General features: G+C 33.7%; 2 protein-coding genes across 5 annotated transcripts; one reads left to right on the top strand and one right to left on the bottom strand.

The window, feature by feature from the left end:
• Nucleotides 1–88: 88 nt before the first annotated feature.
• On the top strand, nt 89–4,980 carry LOC123906777 (cyclin-D1-1-like). Its single transcript, XM_045956772.1, has 6 exons — nt 89–700; nt 874–960; nt 2,689–2,787; nt 2,988–3,189; nt 3,379–3,509; nt 3,709–4,980. The coding sequence occupies exons 1-6, from the start codon at nt 152–154 to the stop codon at nt 3,931–3,933; spliced, it is 1,293 nt and encodes a 430-aa protein (XP_045812728.1). The 5' UTR covers nt 89–151; the 3' UTR covers nt 3,934–4,980.
• An 8,093-nt stretch (nt 4,981–13,073) lies between these two features.
• Nucleotides 13,074–20,158, bottom strand: LOC123906776 (pentatricopeptide repeat-containing protein At1g20230). 4 transcript variants are annotated; one of them, XM_045956768.1, is made up of 5 exons: nt 20,028–20,129; nt 16,751–19,381; nt 14,340–15,278; nt 13,504–13,585; nt 13,074–13,389 (listed from the first exon to the last, which is right to left on the bottom strand). In XM_045956768.1, exon 2 carries the CDS (start codon nt 19,094–19,096, stop codon nt 16,859–16,861), a length of 2,238 nt encoding a protein of 745 aa, XP_045812724.1. In that variant the 5' UTR covers nt 19,097–19,381; nt 20,028–20,129; the 3' UTR covers nt 13,074–13,389; nt 13,504–13,585; nt 14,340–15,278; nt 16,751–16,858. The 4 variants fall into 4 exon arrangements, with proteins under 4 accessions (XP_045812724.1, XP_045812725.1, XP_045812727.1 ...); XM_045956769.1 differs by having other exon boundaries at nt 14,834–15,278; XM_045956771.1 differs by lacking the exon at nt 14,340–15,278 and having other exon boundaries at nt 20,028–20,158.
• Between the last annotated feature and the right edge of the window lie 308 nt (nt 20,159–20,466).

The following is a 20,466-nucleotide window of genomic DNA, read 5'->3' as shown; positions in this document are numbered from 1 at the left end:
AAAATAATTTACGATGTATATAATTTAAATTATTTTTTAAATTATTTTAGAGATAATTACCGATCGAGTAAAACAATAATAAAAAATCAATGATTTTAGAGTAGCATTTTACCAATGGGTTGTTGAGGCAACTTTCACCATCCATTAGCACATGCTTTGTGCAACTGGCGCTGGCGCTAAAAATATCGGAAAATTCACTTTTTCCCGGGAAACCAAAAACCCCACTCCAAACCAAAAAAAAAAAAAAAACACACTAACCAAAGCATCGCATATTTATATTCAAACAATCACACGAAGAAATTACAAGTACCTTCCATCAACATCCACACTCTCTCCCCCACTCACTCTCACCACAACTGTCAATTCCGGCAACTTCTCCGATCACTTCCCGGCGACTTCTCATCTCAAACCATGGCATCAGAATGAATCTCATCCACTCCCGATGTCGATTTCCTACTCCAACTTCTTCTCCGATTCCGACCTCCTATGCGGCGAGGAGACATCCAGCATCTTATCCACAGATTCGCCGACGGATTGTTTCTCCGATGTCGATTCGTCTCCGTCGCCGGAGGATGAGTTCATCGCCGGATTAATCGAAGACGAACGTAAGTTCGTTCTCGGATTCGATTATTTCTCTAAGTTACAGTCTCGTTCGCTTGATTCATCCGCTAGAGATGAATCCATTGCATGGATCCTTAAGGTAAACAATCGGAAATCGGAATCTAACTGTTTTTCATTCATCGGTGATAACTGAATCTGACGATGCTAAAATGCACCGATGGTAGCCGCTGCTAAGAAAACGGTTATGCTTAACATAGATTTATCTTATTTTTTATCTCTCATGTGAATCGGATTGCGATCTGGTGTATGCAGGTGCAGGCTTATTATGGATTTCAACCGCTTACGGCTTATCTTGCCGTCAATTACATGGATCGGTTTTTGAATAATCGGCGGTTGCCGGTGAGTTCTGCGAAGTCTAATTTTTCCTAATATTAAATAAAAATAAAAAATAAAAGCAAAAAAATGGACTTAAATGGAACATAATTACTGAGTCTGCGGATATTCATGTGCCTGATGAAGAAAATTCTAAGCAGTAATTACGTACATGACTTTTCTGATGCAAAAGATATATGGAAAGATAAATATCATGTGAAATTTGCACACAAATAAGAAATTTTATCTTGCTATGAAATTTGCACACAATAAAGAAATTTTAGGTTTGAACTTAGAATCCGGCGTAAATTCGACCTAACAATTTTAATATTTACCGGTTGATTAACTATTTACGCATAATGTTTACTCTTCATTATTACAATAAAAACTATTTTAATGATTTAATTAATTTTTTATTTAATGCAATAATTTCAACATTGTAATGTACTGTATGTACATTTATAGGTAAATATTTTTTGGTCAAGTTACGTACGAAGGTGCCTAATAAATTCGTTTAGGATAATGAATCTTCAAGAAACAATGTATGTCATTTTTTTCTGAACCATTTTAGTTCAATTGATAAAAATATTATGTTTGAATCTCGACTACTTCATTTATTCACTTTAAACTAGACTACTAACAAAAATTATCATTTTAAAAGTTGTACCAAAAGAAAATAAATTTTTAATTCAAAAAAGAAGAAATCGTATTTGAAGAATATTATTATCGTACTTTTTGTGTACTAGATTACCTTTTTGCAAAAATGTAAAGTAAAGTATGAAACACTATAAAATGGAAGTTTTTTACATTATTAAAAAAATTAAAAAGTTTTCTAGTTTATCTTCTAACTGTATATGTTTGGATTGCATAAGTTTCTCAAAATATATGTTACTTCTTAACAAATAATATATTTTTTTTGGTTCATACAAATAAATTGTTCCAAATTATAAATTGTTTTAATGTTTTTTTTCCTTATCATGAACTGTTTTTTTTCGACAATTTATGACTCTTTTTTTTCTTTCTAATTTTATCATTTTTACTTTCATACAGTCGTACCATTAATGAATAATTTTGTAAAGTAATTATAATTTCTCTTTTTGATATAAAATTAACTATATTTCTTATTTTTGCTTAATTATCAAAATAACTTATAGTAACTTATAATGGAGACAGTATAATTTTTGTCAAAATCACTTTAATTATAAAATTTCACCGCCAATCTAATTTTTTTTGGTTACAATGTCATTTACCGCCAATCTAAACTTACATTCAATTATCTAGATTTTTTTTTTTTTGACACATTCAATTATCTAGATTTAGTAGTTACTAGTTGATGCAAAATATAGCAAATATTCTTTATGTTTTATGGCATTACTTTTTGTTTTACAGAATTCATGACCACATGTTAGCTTTTTTAAACTTTTTTAGGCCTTGTTCTATTATTAAGTATGAAGAATTATTCACCTATTAAAAGTATCAAGAATTATTTAAGATTATAAAAAAATAACAATTATACTCGAGTAGTAACTATTAGCATAACTCATCCTAATGTTATTGCTTAAATGAGAAGAATGACAGCTTGCTGATTTTTTGAGTACGTTAGGCACGTGCTTTGCGCGTGGGGATATGTGTCAGAAAGTATGATGAGTTAGTCGTGATAAAATAATAAAATAATGATGATAATTTTTTACTTACTGTTTAAATTTTTTTGTTTTGTTTTAACTTACTGTTATATATATATAAATATGTTTACAGCAAACAAATGGGTGGCCATTGCAACTTCTATCAGTTGCTTGCTTGTCTTTAGCGGCCAAAATGGAGGAAACTCTAGTCCCTTCTCTATTGGACCTTCAGGTATATATTTATCTGTATGGTCTTATTCTTAAATTAGATTTAGAAAATGAATATTAAAACCACATTCTTCATTAAAAAATGAATACAATTGTTAATTTAATCTATGCTGTTAACAGAGCATATCTGCATATGCTAACTCAAGTTTAATTTGTCCTTAGCTATGTACTATTACCATCTATAATTCGTATAATTTAATACAGGTAGAAGGTGCTAAATACTTATTTGAGCCAAAAACAATTAGAAGAATGGAGCTACTTGTTCTAAGCATCTTGGATTGGAGGCTAAGATCAGTTACCCCATTTAGCTTCCTAAGTTTCTTTGCATGCAAGTTAGATACAACTGGAACTTTAACTGGGTTCCTCATTTCACATGCTTCACAAATTATATTATCTAATATCCAAGGTAATTTTATTTTTATGAACATCCAATATATTTTGATAGATATATGAAATCTCAAGTAGTTGAGTTGGTTGGAAAGAGTTAATGGGTCAACAAAATGCTTAAAATAATATACGTACTACTATAAGTGAATTTGTGTTGAATTGTACAATGTACTATAACTTTATTCAATTTTTGAATATATTTTTGCAGAGGCCAGCTTTCTTGCATATTGGCCATCATGCATTGCTGCCGCGGCTATACTCCATGCAGCTAACGAAATTCCTAATTGGTCTCTCGTTAGGCCCGAGCATGCTGAGTCGTGGTGCGAGGGATTGAGAAAAGTAAGTGCATGTTTAGAATCATAATTTGACAAAATCACAATGATTTTGCAAAATTCTAAAGCATATTTTGTCAAAATTATGATAGTGTGAATTGCAATAATCATGTGTTTTCAACTTTAGATGGTTGTTGTACAACTTTAATAATTAGTAGTAATTACAATATTAAGTTGTTAAAGAACATATAATTTCATTGTTTCAGGAGAAAATTATGGGGTGCTACAGATTAATGCAAGGACTCGTGATTGACAATAACCAAAGGAAACCTCCTAAAGTATTGCCACAGATGCGAGTGACAACTCAGCCCCTTGTGAGGTCATGTGTCTCATCATCCTCCTCTTCTCCTTCCTCCTCATCTCCCTATAAAAGAAGGAAATTAAATAACTGTTTGTGGGTAGATGATGACAAAGGATCAAACTCCCAATGAAAAGAAAAAAAAGGAATAGTATTAATAAAGGAGCAATAATAAAACTTAAAAAGAAATAAGGTGGTGGTCCAAGTTTGTCCAGAAACCTCAAAATTTTATTATAGAGGGTTTTTGAGTTTTCATAATTGACTTGAGTCATGGTGCACATTACACTATTGCATGAGAGTTGTGAGCTTTTATTATTGTTGTTGTATTATTAATTTTGTTGGTGGGGGTATAGCCATTCACAATGGCTTTGCAGATTCCCAAGGGGGGGAGGGGGCATTTTGTAACATAAAATTATATTGCCATGTAAAAGTTAGAGAGAGACATACTACTCCTATATAATGAAAGAGTGGGGAAATAAATATACAAAGATGCAATTAGTGGTTTGGTTGTATAAGTGTGGAAGAAAGAAGTGGGAATTCAGAACCCAAAGATGTGCTGTTTATTGTTGAAAGGGGAGAACATTGTGGGACATTATTGCTTGTAAGCTTTGAAAGCAAAACAGAGTCTCTCAGAGCAGAGCAGTTATATCAATTGGGTTGGCAAAACATAGGGGTTTGAAACTTTGGAGATAGAGCTATACTACTCCTTATAATGGCATTTCTAAGTCAAGGTCCTCATTTTGGACAGTATCCTTTCTTCTTTCAACTTACACAAGTCACTTTCATGGGGCATGCCACAGTTATAAAAATGGTACTAGTAGTAATAAGTTGAATCCAGCTGCATTGTGTAGACTTTTGGTGCGTGCAATGCACATGTATGTGTGATTTTTTTATTTTCTGTTATATTTTTGGCGGGAATTATTTATTTTTTACTTTGGCCTTGAGCTTTGGCCTAACTATACAGGACCCCATTGCCTGGTGTCCAATGCGTGTGATGGAAACACGTCTCTATAGTTTTACTCTGTTTTGGATTTTTTCATTTGTTTTCACCTCTTTCCTATATTGGCTTTGGCATAAGAAAAACAAGGTTTCTGGAGCCTTTTTCCTGTGTGATATGTATTGAATTCATTAATTATAAGCATAATTATTAATTTATATCTCTTTAATTTCTTTCATTCTAGCTACTATCTTGCTTCTTAATTGACTTTGAATGAATCATGCAGTTGATGAGAATTAGTGTGTTCAGATATAACCAGTACATGAATCTTATGAAGAATCTTATGAAAGATTCATTCATCCAAATGCAATTTATATCTCTTAAACTCATTATCCACAACCAATAGCATACCATATGTTTCATAGTTACATACTACATCCATGTTTGGAATTATTGTCTGATTTTTCAGCATTTCTCTTTTCTTGAAATGCATTTGTTTTTTATTGTACTGAATTGAAAATAAACTTTAAGGGCATATCTGGATTCTAGTGAGTCATAACTGTGAAGTTGATGCAGTCCATGGTCCCTCTAATAATAAAGAGGGTACTATCAATTATCATTGACTAGGACTCTTCAAATAGCCAGTTCCTACTCGTGACAATCTCCAGGCTGTTTTATTATACATATACACTACCCCCCTGAAATTTCTGACACTCTTTTACATTCATCTCTTCATTCACTCAGTCTCAGACATAGATCTTCATATGAGGAACATTTAATTTGACCACCAAAAATCTCAACTAATCAGATACTCATCGGTCCCAAAATATAAGGAAAAATTAGAAAAAAGAAAGTTGATGTATTTGATTAACAATTTGGACCAAATACATTAACTTTGTTTTAACCAATTTTACTTTATAGTTTGGGACAGAGGAAGTACCTCTTATCCAATAAAATGATTCATAATGAATTGGAAGAAGGGTGGCAGCTACCTAAACACAGTTGAAGATGGCTGCATTACATTAGAAGATTATGTCAACTACTAGTATTCTCATATTAAAATTTACAGATTTAAAGCAGAAGAAAATGATTGTTTTTATAAAGCAAGAGATCTTAAAAAAGGTACTTTAGTAAAGAATTTATTCTCTACAAAATGCTAATTAAAGGTTCAATTTATAGAGAGAAATTGTCATTTAGTTCCAATCTCCGACACAAGGTATATTAATTTTGCATGAAACAACACCTGCACACAGCACCATGGCTTTATTCCCATGTCTTAGCAGAAAAAGTAACCATATACATATATGCATGTTAGGCATTTGTCTTGCAATCTTATCATCACTTCCTTTGCTTGCATGGCACCCATATATGGTCACAAACATCCAATTCTATCTATCTCATCCATACAATTCTGTCTAAACCCATGTTCATCAAACACAGATGGACCATAGTGAAGAAAGATATAGTAACATAGTGACAATTAAGCTGACTAACTATTTCTCTTATTGCTCTTGGATGTTTGTTCCTCTGTATAATTGATTATGCATGGTTCAAGGACATTGATTGGACCATATTATTTATCGTACACACCAGGAAATTTCCTTATGAAATATATTTTGCCTTTTATGTCTCAAATATTTTGCCTTTTATGTCTAAAATAGGAATTCAACTATTAAATACAACAATATTTGGATCATACGTAATACATACTATACTATTTCTACTTTATGAATGTCTTTTAAGATAGTTCCTAGCTCCAATGTGGATCCCCCAATCAATTGTATGTTATGTATATTTTTTAGTTATGTTTAATAAATAAGAATATATTAATAAAAAAAGATTGTTACAAGAGAAAGGGGGACACAATAGACACTCCCCAAGGTTTACGAGAACTGGAAATAATAGATCAGTCATATTCTTAGTAAACTCCTCTCTAATCAAATCGCGACATCGATCAAACTAAATCAGTTTCTATTAGAGTTGCGAGCTTGTTTCGGTCCGTGAATGGAGAACTATCAGATATGAAAAGTTCCAAGTTAGCAAACTTGTTAGTAGAATAATTACCCTCTTAAAAGATGTGAGTTGCTGATTATGCAATAATTGTAGCTTATATTTTACTTGTAGCTTACTAGTTCTAGTGCCCTTGCTAACGCACCGGAAACACCATCTTGTAGTAATTTCTTACAATATTTTACTTGTCAATTTATTAAGACATTCATAAATTGGTAAAGCAGTTGTTAAATCAATTAATGCAGCATTGCAATATGTCAAATTTGTGGGAGCCATGAAAACTATAGATTAAGTGCTCTTCTATTAACAAAATTAGCCATTGAACTGATTATTTCTGATTAATCAATTGCTTGGCAGCTATATGGTGATGACAAAAAAAAGAAGTGATAAATCTAGAGAGGCTCCTCTTTAAGTTCACAAGCGACAATTTTTTTGGATTGTAATCCAAAATCTTGATTTGTAATTGCAGGATTAATTAGACAGATATTAAGACAAGCCGAGGGATAGAAAGACAATACAATACTGCCATTAAAAATTGGATTATCATAGATAAACAACCTGGCCCATTTCGTTAACTCTTTCCATCAAAAGTCTAATGCACGTGCATAAGAGTGTGTATTGATTTCTTTTTGAAGGCTATACGTACTATTTTTTTTTTGAGAAAACTATTTTAATCTTTTTAGTACATACTGACACACGACTATAAATAATTCTTGGGTGGACATACACGAGAATAGATTCTCTCAATTTTATTTTCCTCAATTTCCTCAATTTTTTTAATCCTTACCTTTTAATTCACCTTTTACTATTTCTCTCATGTAATCGAGATAATCCATTCTCGACACACACACCATTAGATTAAAATTGACATTTTAGGTAAATCTTTCAAAATTTTCTTCCTTTTGAAAGATCACGCAATATTTTCAAAAAAGTAGGTGAAACATTATTAAAGAGGTATGATTTGATCAATACAAGGCAATTATAAGGGGGTCTATGGATGTTGATCTGATCTCCATCGACATGAGAGATGAATAAGATCTGGACCCTTGAATAAAAAAGAGAAAAAAAAATTTAATACGAAAATGAAAGTTAGAGAATCAAATTTTGGGATTCTATTTTTCATATTCTAAATTTTTTTTGACAGGATTTTTCACATTCTAAATTAAGAATCGGATATTTGGGGCGGAACAAAATTATGATTCTTTTATCAATCATATTTTGGGAGCTCTTGTCCGCATAAATATTTTAGCATGAACAAAAGTTTTTTTTAGTAAATGTGCTCATAAGTTTTCAACATATAATGATATTCGTCAAAAAACATATAATCATATATATTTGCATAATGTTCTTCAAAAACAAAACATATATGTTTACAAACTTGGCAAGATAGCTCATTGAAAGAATTTATACATATACTTTCTGTGGAATTTACCATCAACCTAATTATAAAACAATCTATACTTACTTCAGTTTAAACACATTAATTAAGGTACATATGAGGATAAATACTTGAAAAACACGATTAACTTGACGTATCAGGCCATATTAGGGAAATTGGATCGCGCTGCAGTTAAATTATTGACGTATTCATGCAATTGGACATGTAAAACATGATTAATACGTAATAGGCCATATTAGGGAAATTGGATCGCACTGCAGTCAAATTATTGATGTATTCATGCACTTGATATATTCAAAATTATTAGATTGGGATTACAATCAAAATAGATTTTATGTTTTTTTAATAAAAATTTATTGATTTTAAAACCTAAACTGCTTAATCTTATTTCAACGATTACAAATGTGTCGACCGCATGAATGCGTAAAAATTTGACTCCAGGGAGGCAACCGGCAACCCAAATGGAGAGTGGCTGTCATATTCACAGTTCGGGCACGGTATGTGAACCCATCTCATTGGCTACAAAAAGTTACTAAATGAGAACTTTGGATTTTGCCAATTTGGATTCCCACCAATATCCTCCACCATAAGAGCCAAATGATAGCATGTATATGGGAGTTTGAGTTATCATCATGATGACTTTCTATAACTTATAATTTACTTATCATTATAGCATGTATGAAAGAAATGACCAAATTGTGCTTATTATAAAAATCAACTAGTTAAGCACTTAACATTAACATTTTGTTTATATATACATGTACACCAATTTATAATAAGATGAGAGGATGACACATGTGCACTCATGTAGCATGGGGACATTTATTTTTTGAGTGACAAGGGGACCATTAATACGTGACTTGTTCTTTTATCATATTTTTGTGTCAATTATGTACTATACTAAATAATTCTAAGAGCGCTTAGATGAGATGATACAAATCTCTTATAGTTTAACTAATGTTAATTTTGGGTTCGATCCCTGTCTTGCACATGAAACAATGTTAAAACTCTTAAAGAGAGTTTGTCGCTCATTTGGATCCTACAAAGTTCGAGGGATAATATCTCTGCAATTACGCGTATGAATATCCGATTTACACAAAAATAAAAAATAAACAATTCAAGGCACCTTGTCACAATAAAGAAAAAACCTTCCCCACTTATTTCCTTTACATGTGAGCAAAATGACCTCTAAAGTTAGAGGAATGAGGAATCCAAAGTATAAAACTAGCTCAAAAGCCAAAAATTCTTTTTTTCCCCTCTCAACTCAATATAAATGGCAGGCCTTTTAGTTAACGAATTTCATACTTTTTTTGGTGGCCATAGCCATAGAAAATTGAGACTTTATTAGGTTGTAAAATTAACTATATGCTCGTGGGGTAGCCAAAAAAAAAGGTTTCAAAAGCAAGAATGATTCTGAGTTTTTCAGATATGGTATTTTGATGCTGAATACGAGACATAGCACTAAGATTAAGTCCTTGAGGTATTCATTGTCCCCATTGTTCAGAAATATTTTGAAAAAGAATAAAAGACATATAATAAAAAGAAAAGTAACAAAAAGCAAACCCTTTGCATTGTAGACAACGAAAATGATGGCGACAGAAATAAAATGTATACGTAAAATGAGTATCCTTGTATATATGTCTCTTATGAATACTAATTATTAATGTCGTGCTCACAACAAGTCCCAACCATATGATTATTTTGATTTTTGGCTAATCAAATTATAGCATACTCATCATAATTAACAACGGTATATAATGCATATGTAATTATATTATCTTTGATCTAGATCAGGTTTGATTTGGTTTGAACACCATATCAAGATTTATACGTGACATGCAGGACTCGTAAATTTAATGTCTTAATATTTTAAGTGGATAGAAACGTGAATATTGAATATTTTATATGTGACATGCAAGACTCATAAATTTAATGGCTTAATATTTTAAGTTAAGATATAATTGATCATATATTAATTTAAAATTCGATGTAATGATCATCGGATTCCTTATGATCCAACATAGAAAATATTTATAAGTGATGTGAATTTGAACAAATCAATCGTGTCACATACCAAGAACAATTATAAGTGACGTGAATTTGAACAAATCACACCAAGAAAAAAAGTGTGTTCAACTATATTTTTAAACGACTAATATTAGTGGTTAATATTTTTATATTGTTAGTTTTTGTTGTGGGTGATAATTGAACTCCTTAACCTCATCTTTATCACTTCACTTCCTATCTATTTCATTTAATCAATTTTTTTTTTCATATATAGAAGTTAGAAATTGAATATCTGACCGAGTGCAATTCCTTATCAGTGTCATCCTATTTTTGAATATGAAATTAGTGATATCTAATATATAAATTAATAAAAATGGGCAATTTTTTATTTTATTTCTACCACCCGTTTAATCTGGTTCGAGGGTCAGTTCTGGTATCAAGTGGTTTCAGCTCTCTCTTGATCGCAGTTGGAGGATCGAACTGTGGTCATCCCTATCAAGTTCTGCACCAATCACCACTGATATATAAATTAATAAAAATGTATTTAAACCTAGTAGTATTTAATAGTGATATCTCATATAATTTCAATATAAGATAATGTGCAAGTTTTGATTAGATATCTCCTAGACATCAAAAGTAGCTCAATGTGAGAGCTGACAATTCACAATTGAAAGGGTTTAACTTTTCCCCTATTTGTTTCCTTTATATAGTTGAAGATGTGGGCATTTTATTTATCATGTACTTACATTTTTGTATCTTTGGATGCTATAAAAAAGATGGAGAAAAAGAAGTGATGGAGGTAGATGTCATGTGTGCATATAGTAACAAGTTTCGAGGGGGAGCGTCAAGCGTGGTTGTCGTGGCACTCTTTATTCATATGCTTTGTGTGATAGTGTCTTTGATGGACATCTCCATTGTGACACTTTGAGTGGAGACAAAAGAGTCTTCTGCTTCATCATCAATACTCTCTCTAGCTAGAAAGCTATCATCTATTTTATGTTAGAGATTAGTTACTGATTAATTCCGAGATGCGATGTTTAACTTGTTTATGTAGTTGTTTAAGGTTTGGTGTGATGATTTTTGGAGTTCTCATGATCCAAGTGGTATCAGAGTCGATGGTTTGACGAAGGGTTCGACCGACTCTTTGTATTGAAAGTCTTTCTGACAAAGGCGGTTAGACGACATGTCCATTGAGTGCCACAACGGCGATGCACGTGTATGGATGAAAAACTTTCATTTGAGGGGGAGCATGCCCATAAAGAATGGATGGACTCACACTTGAGGGGAAAATTATTGGTATTTTAAGTGTGAGTTGAGTCCCAATGTCACATTGGATAGAAAAGTGAATGTTAAACACTTGATAAATTAAAGTACTAATATGTCTTAAGGTTTTCAGTTAAGATGTGGTGTCCAACTCATTTATGTAATTATTCAAAGCCCAAAGTAATGATCTCTGAACCTCCCCATGACCCAACATTTTCATACAAATTTACACAGTTAACAAATCATAACTGCTGATATGTGCAATTATATAAATAGTTATAATTTAAATGAAGCATTTTTAATGATATTACATTATGATCGATTTGTCAATGTAAAAATCATTTACATTAACAATTTATATAAATTAAATCTTATATAGTATATATCACCCACCAGGCCACCACTAGCTACTTCTTTGGCATAGATTTTTTTTTACTATTATGGTTTTTTACTGTTGTTAGCGATGACCAATCTCCGTCGAGGAGTTTGTAGGGGCAACACAATGTGATTTCTTTCCTCCCAACCGAATTTTTTCATACGCATGAACTAGAAATCGAACTCTTAAGTCTTAACCATATGTTTAAGAGGATCAAGATCCTTACCACTTGGATCAATTCATTCTTGTTCTTTCTTATCGACTTTGATTGCTCAATTAGTTACTTTTCTTATATGCTATGTATATCATAGATAAACTTTCCTTTCTTATCTTTAGTCAATATAAAGAAGTATATAAATATTTTATGTTAGATAAGCTCATCAAGTGCATATATAAATGAAAAAAGTATGGATGGGTTAGGTTTCACGGTAACAATGAAATATGACAAATGATTTTGGTGTGAGGGTTAGAATAATAGTGAGAATAGTTTATTTCAAGGTAGAAAGTGAAGTGGTAAAATCATGGTGGGGATAGTGCAACGAAAACACATTAAAAATATAATAGACAAGAGAAAGAGGGGATGCAGTTTAGTGGAAATATTTGCTCCAATTGGACACTTATTATGAAGGGATGAAAGATTGATGCAATGTGTGAGACTTAGATTTATATTTCTACCGTTGATTGGAAATTAAGTTGTGTATTATTATACACTTAAAAAATCGAATGTGAATTCTAGATCGGACAGTTAAGACAATTAATTGCGTTACGAAAATATTGTGTGTAAATCTTAATACTGATGGCATTGTTAAAGGTAACGTGAAAACTGACTATAGAGGACTTCTACATGGTGATAAGGTAGAGGGAATTCGTGGTTTTTCTTAAAGTTTTGGGCACATGTAGATCGTATGTGGTAGAATTGCGGGAGGGAGAAGTTGTTTGAAGTTCGGACTTAAGATTTTTCACGAAGGTTGAGCTTCGTTTTAACTCAATTTAAAAGACATGAATTCGTTGTATGTAATTGACGTCCGCTACCATTTCCTTCTATACGAAATTCAAGTACCACCTTATGTAAGCTACATACTTTTCAGATCGACAAACATATTTATCAAAATTTAAAAACAAATCATTATCAAAAATCTTCAATCTGCAAATCAAGGATAGCTTCAAAATACACCTTATCAACCAAAACGTTACCAACAGTATGGTTTCCATAGTGTACTTGTCTGACTATACATCACTCTACGTCGAAGTCCTCTGTCATTCCGGCAGTGGAAGAAGTTCTAAACTAATGGTAACTCTCTTATTAAACTGGTTTTCAAATCATGTAAGTTGTATAGAATCATTAATGTATATAGTCTAATCGTAACTACTAATCAGCTTGCTCATTACAAAAAAATAGTATAACCAGTATATGTACTGCATCCAATGTATGATTGAAGTATAGGAATTCTGTATAATCAAAACATTGGTGCTTATAGGTTTCTTTTTTTCTTTTTCATGAAGGGGTGCTTATAGATTCGTAATGCAAGCTAAATGAGTAATTTTATGTCCATGATAGTAAAGCATCTCGCAGTTCTTTACTGTGGAAGTGGATATCCTGCATGAAAGAACAAAATAGTATTAAAAAACCGGGGAACACCAATGCAAAACCAATGCCCAACATTTTTATCAAAAAAGACAAGAAGAAAAAAAAAACCAATGTACAACACACCTCCACGACATTGGCATCCTTCTTCGTTGTAATCTCAGTGCAAAGTTCTCTTTTAAATTCTCTCAATTGGTCTATAGTGTAACTGTAACAACGTGAGGTGCAAACAATCAAAATATACAAAAACGAATGAAAAGCAAGAAAGAACAAGCAAGCAAGGGACACTCCAAAATAATTATTATAGGCACGTTGAGTTTGAGTATGAGTCGGGACATAGTGCAAAAGGTAGCTGATTACCATCTATTCAAAGGAAAAACATCCATTAATGAAAAAACACACAGAATTCATCCAGAGCACATGTTTCATCTTTCTCATTAGATAATCTGACTTCGAAAAACAACATGCTTCTAGTTCTAACCAATACAAATTGACGATGGAAGAAAGACGAAATATATGATTGCAAATTCATTAGCATTTTTTTTTACTTGGTTGTTTTCTATTAGTTGGCCCTGAAAAAATATAAGAAAGATGAAGCTAAACCATGCAACTTGAATTGTAACGTGTAAGGTATGGATGCCACCTATTCAATTCTTGGTCAGATTACATAACTAACATCTCAACAGCAAACCCACCACAAGCAAGCAGCCTTACGAACATGACTCAAAACTCGCTCACTCTAAAGTCTAAAAAAATGAAATGCCTAGGCTTAGGTGCACGGAAGCTTTTCAATTAACATAAATTTGTGGTTCTTCACTTATAGAAAAGTAAATATGAATTACTTATACAAAGGGATAAGATTAGTGTTTTTTGAGAAGTTTATCCAATCTGACTCTTAGTCAGACACCAAGCAGGACAAGTTAGGGAGAGAAAAAAAAATAATAGGAAAAATTAATGAATACCTTGATAAGCAAACTGCATTAAGTGTGTGAGAAGAAGGAAGTCCATATTCTAAAGCATTCTCTTCCTCATCTTTTGTAGCAGAAGAAATACATGGTTTGTTCCACAGAGGAAAATACTGAAATTTTTTGAGGCTGTGAAGACCAGTCACCACATGAGGAAAACAACTCCAGATGTTCAAATAAGTCTTTGATCGTAGTTCTTAAAATTTGGATTAGACTAAACTTAACCCTACAAAATCGGCTTAAAAACACATTCAATGGGAGACTGTCGACACACTCTCTTCGTCACACCCACGAGAGTGAACATCTGGAGTGTGACTAAATGGGCTGAGTGACCCGAGACTATTTAACTACCAGTTACCAAAAGATGAGAACACATGCCTTTGTTCTCAAGGTGATTAACCCACAGCATTAATCAACAGTATTATTAACAAACATTCTTGATTAATCAATCTGTTTTATTATCCACTGGTAGGAGCCATGAGCAATTTTACCTGAAATCTCCACAAGAGCAAACGTCTCTGAAATGGTGAAAATGATTTGTGTCTCAGACAGATATTTCTCTTCCTTCCAATCTACTTATAACTTAGATAACACCATGACAGTCATCACAAGTTCTCAGGTTCATGATCACTTGAAGCAGTTGTCCAGGACTTGCTGTGCCCACACAATATCTGCTCCTTGTCTTGTTCCTCCACATCTTGCAGCACAGATTCAATCATTGAGAGGTAACTGGACTTCTTAATCTCAAAACTCATTTGTTCTAACTTTTCCAAATTCTCTTTCATTTGTGGTTGCGATTTGCTAAAAAGAATCATGTGTACCCTCTGCCCAATCTCAATCCAACTACCACCAGGGCCTTTCCTCAACCCCTTACTCTTCATCATGTGTATTCTATTTTCTCCATCCCACATACCCTTTGAAGCATAGATATTAGACCTGTGGTCAATGCGACCAAACACCTCAGCAACACTGGTGAATAGGGGTGGAAATGAGTCGAGCTGAGTCGAACTTCCTTCAACTCGGTTCGACTCGTTAAAATTAGATCAGCTCAAAAATCGACTCGAGTTCGCTACGAACTCTTTTTTCAGCTCGAACTCGACTAACTTCAAGCTCACGAGCAACTCGGTTCGGCTCGATAGGTTCAACTCAATAACTCAAATCAAATGAACCAAGAGAAAAAAAAATAGAATAGCCAGAGACTGAGTCAAGCTTAAATAGCTCTAAAATCACTTAAATGGGTAATAAATGCTGCACTATAAATTTCTTATAGCACATTAAATCTATTCTGATTCCCATTACACATATTTCTATGCTCCATTCTACTATTTTATAGATGATGTTTATCCTTGGTGTACACTAAACTTCCGATGTGGGACTCATTTTAGTTGTTGGTTTGTAAGCTTGTATACTAAATTTCATCAACATTTTTTTATGCGGTGTTGTATCCACTTTTTCTATTTTATTTTCCTAGAATATATGTAACCAAACTAGTTCATGATCCAAAAGAGTCGAACTATATATAGTTTATATTCAACTCATTTATTTAAAGAACTTAATTTTTAACTCAAGTTTAGCTCATTTGGGTCATGAACCGAGTTCAATGAGACAATTATCGAATCGAGCTTCGAACTATTCGCGAGTTGGCTTGGGTCATTTCCACCCCTACTGGTGAAGTTTCAAATCATGCAAACGGCCCTCTGGACCTAAGCAAGATCACCTCCAAGAATAACAGTAGGTGGCTAATAGTTAATACCACACTAGTAACCATTAGAGAACCAATCTACAAACTTAATGGTTCTCTTGGTTTTGCTGGTGGCAACAGCAGCATTCATGTCCTTGTGAACAACATCACCATGGTACATCAGACAGCCAGCATAATTTCGAATATGGATGAATTTCACTTGATTAAAATATTGGTGTATTTTAATCTAAATATAAGTTTTATGTAAATCTTAATATAAGTCTTCTTTATTCTATCACAAAAGTTACTACATATCTCCTTTAGTCAAATCAAGATTTAAAGACATAATCAATATTAAATCAGAACATCTTAATATCAAAGCTTTTCATGAACAAAGTGAATGTGACTTGAAATTTCCAAATTCAAACAAACCAGATTTGTAGCCCAAAAATCAATGCAGTTAAGTGAAATGATTCAACAACAAATGAACAATATATCTAGACACTGCCTATGAATGCTTTTCGAATTTGAGATACTCTAATATCACAATGTCATAAGTAGAATCAGAAGAATAACGTTTCTTTAAATTTGGATTGCACCTAACTCGTCCAATGTGAGACTCTCTCTCCTCATCACGCCCAAGACTGAACATCTTGAGTGTGACCTGAGTGGCTCAAGTGACCCAAAACTGTTTAGCTGCCAGTCACCAAAATATGAGAATACATACCTTTGTTTGCAAGGTGATTAACTCAGCATTAATCAAAGTATTATTAACACAAATTTTCTTGATTAGTCGGTCTGTTTTCTGATCCACTGGTAGGACTTATGAGCAATTTTACCAGAAATCTCCACAAGAGCAAACACCGTCTTTGAAATGGTGAAAACGATTTGTGTCTCTTACAAATATTTCTCGTCCTTCCAATCTGCTTATAATTTTGATAACAGAATGACAATCATCACAAATTCTCAGGTTCTTGATGACTTGAAGTGGTTGTCCTGGACTTGTATTGATTAGTCCTAATACTACTGCTAATTTCTCACTATGACCACACAATATCTGCTCCTTGTCTTGTTCCTCCACATCCTGCAGCACAGACTTAGTCATGGGGAGGTAACCAGATTTCTTAATCTCAATACTCAATTTTTCTGACTTCTCCAAAATCTCTTTCATTTGTGGATGTGATTTGTCACCAGAAAGAAGCGTGTGAACCCTTTGTCCGATCTCGATCCAACTATAGCCGGGGTTTTTCTTCAAACCCTTACTCTTCATCATATCGCGTATTCTATTTTCTTCATCCCACATGCCCTTTGAAGCATAAATATTGGACAGAAGAATGTAGTTCCCAGGGTTGTCAGGTTCTAACACAAAAAGCTTCTCTGCAGCAATCTCCCCTAAACTCAAATTATTGTAAACTCTACAAGAACTTAACAATGCTCCCCATACACAAGCATCCGGTTCAAATGGCATTTCCTTGATGATTGAATAAGCTTCTTCGAGTTTTCCTACACGACTGAGAAGTGTCACCATGCAAGCATAATGTTCCATTTTAGGTTTAACATTGTGTTCTTTTGACATGTTATTAAAGTAATGCCATCCCTCTTCTGTTAAGCCGTTTTGGGTGCAAGCATGTAACACACATGTGAAGGTAGTCGAGTCAGGCTTCTGACCATTTTGCAACATCATATGAAACATCTCAATTGTTTCCCTAGCCTTTCCATGCATTGCATAACCATTCATAATCGCGTTCCAAGAAACCAAATTCCGGGATGGCATTATATCAAAACAATGTCGCGATAACTGGATTCTTCCACATTTGGCATACATACCTATCAGTGCACTACTTACATATACATCATCGAAAAATCCATTCCTGAGAGAAAAACAATGGATTGCCTTTCCATGGGTCAACCTTGATATATTTGCACAAGCAGGGATCAAGCTTGGGATAGTAACAGCATTAGGCTCCACCCCATCAGCTTGCATATCTCTAAAAAGCTCCAAAGCTTCCATGTCTTTCCCATTCTGAGAGCAGCTAGATATTATCGACGTCCACGTCACAACATTCAACTCCATTTCTCTCGCTTTAAACTTCATGAAAACCTCTAATGCAGTATCAACCAAACCATTACGTGACAACCCAGTAAGATAAGCATTCAAAGAACCTATTTCAGTCTGATCAATTTCATCAAACACCCGAGACATCTCAGACGCACATCCACATCTTCCATACATGTCAAGAAGAGCACTAAGCACAAAATTATCCGATTCCAAACCCTGCTTGATCACATACCCATGAACCTGTTCACCCATCAAAACATCCTTCATGTTCCCAATCCCAGGTAAAACACAAGAAACAGTCGACCCATCAGGCAAAAACCCGTCAGATATCATCTCACGAAACAACATCACCGCTTCATCATACGACCCTGCATTACCAAACCCAGAAATCATCCCATTCCACGACACCAGATTCGGCTCCACACCCGCATTCCTCATCTCATTAAAAAGCTCTTTCGCCCTATCAACAATCCCCAACCTTGAGTACCCCGCAATCATAGCACTCCAAACAATCACATCTCTATCACACATTCCATCAAACAGTTTCTGCGCATCTTCAATCCTATTACATTTCAAATACATATGAACCAAAGAAGACATCAAAACAGTATCAGAACCAAACCCGTTAACAGAAGCAAAAGCATGAACCTGTCTACCAGGTTTCAAAGCTTTTAACGCAGCACAAGCTTTGATAGCACTAGGAAGAAGATAACTATCTGGAACAAGACCACGAGAACCCATTTGAGAGAATGCACCAAGAACATGATGGAAGTGACGGGACCTAGCTAAAGAATGGATAATGGAAGAAAAAGAGAAGATTGTGGGTTGAGGAAGAGAAGAAAGGATGATTTTGAGCTGTGGGAAGGGAAGGTAGTGGGAATAGAGAGTGAGGAGAGTTGTGGTGAGTTGGGTGTTGGAAAAGAGACCGAATTTGAGGAAATGTGCGTGAACTTGTCGAGCATGGAAGAGAGTTGAGGTTGTTGAATTGAGACATTGGGAAATGGATTGGAACATTGGAATTTTTTATTTATTTTTGAACAATGATGATTGTTAATGTTGTTGTTGGAGTGTGTTATGTATTATGGTTATGGTGATAGTGGTGGTATCTATGCGTGTTGCGGATTTTTGGTTTGGAATTGGAAACATAGTCGTAAGTAGGTTTGTTTGTTTGATTGTTCTGAACTTGTGTTCTTTTCCTTCATTTTTGCCATTCTGTTTCCTTCACCACTTGACATAACTCAATGACCAATCTTAATTTCATTTCTATCATTGTCTTTGCTTTGCATTGATTTCTTGAGCCTGAAAATGGTAAACTCATTTTATTAGATCTCATCCACAATCCCATTTATCTAGTGAAGCTTAACATATATTCATAAGTGAGAATAATCCTCATTTTACAAGCCAGTTTTGTAAGGTTGAGTTATGCTCAACGTAAGAATCTACGAAGTTTTGTTAATCACTAATTATACCTTTTATTTTCTTTTTGTAGATTTTTTGGCTAATATTGTCCTCTCTAAAAACTTGAAGAATTTTTAATTGCATAGTACACACTTTGCATGCTTAGGAAACTACTACTAAGGGGCGGACCCAAACATAAATTATCTGAACTATGTTAGTTTAAGCTCAATTTTTTGAATCAATTATGAATGTACACTAATTATCTGATAAAGAGTCTCTCTATACTAATATCCTCGTTACATATCGACAAGTATAAAACATCATAAGCATCAATAAATGCACAAATCGAAACATGGAACTCATATTGAAACACATTTCACTAACTAAATCTCAAATTGGTGTTTTTTTTCACTATAATCAACAAGATAATAAGAAATTTCACAAATAGGTTCACAGAGTGAAGAAATTTCACAACAGAATCATGAACAACAACATTCAACACATAATATAAGAAGAAAAGGGTTTTGTGATTGTTTATGATTGATACCTGGAAATAGAGTATAGACGAGAGACGACGGTGGCAGTGGTGCGGTGGTGTGAGGCGGTCACGTCGGAGGTGCGGTGGTTTGTGTGCGCGTACGCGAGAGGGGGAATGGAAATGCTTTTGACAATCTGACTAAGGGTATAATAGTACTTTCATACTATAAATTTTTATTTTTTATTGGGCTGGGCTGGGCTGGCTGGTGAGAGCCTTACACAGGTCCGCCCTTGGTACTACTTCACTCTTCAAAAATTGCTCATTAGTTCTCCCGTATTGCTCCCAGGCCCCCCAAAACCAAAAAATATAGTTTTGGATTCAGAATGGTTTGGAAGATACAATTTGAAATCAAAATAGGTTTGAAAGATACAATCCCAAAACGCCTAATTTATGAACGTTGTATCTTTCAAAAACGACGTATTTTGAAACGTATGTTCCGAAGTTGTCC

The sequence above is a fragment of the Trifolium pratense genome, linkage group LG2 (genome assembly GCF_020283565.1).
Source record: "Trifolium pratense cultivar HEN17-A07 linkage group LG2, ARS_RC_1.1, whole genome shotgun sequence".
Lineage (NCBI taxonomy): Eukaryota > Viridiplantae > Streptophyta > Magnoliopsida > Fabales > Fabaceae > Trifolium > Trifolium pratense.
Note: the sequence above shows the minus strand (reverse complement) of the source record. Positions and strands in the feature narration are given on the sequence as shown.

Excerpts from the sequence above, each read along its gene's own strand:
- LOC123906777 (XM_045956772.1), top strand. The coding sequence starts at position 152 with ATGCTTTGTGCAACTGGCGCTGGCGCTAAAAATATCGGAAAATTCACT. Across the intron at positions 961-2,688 it reads TGAATAATCGGCGGTTGCCG|CAAACAAATGGGTGGCCATT; the intron begins GTGAGTTCTGCG and ends ATATGTTTACAG. Across the intron at positions 3,190-3,378 it reads TATATTATCTAATATCCAAG|AGGCCAGCTTTCTTGCATAT; the intron begins GTAATTTTATTT and ends ATATTTTTGCAG.
- LOC123906776 (XM_045956771.1), bottom strand. The coding sequence starts at position 19,096 with ATGTTCCAATCCATTTCCCAATGTCTCAATTCAACAACCTCAACTCTC.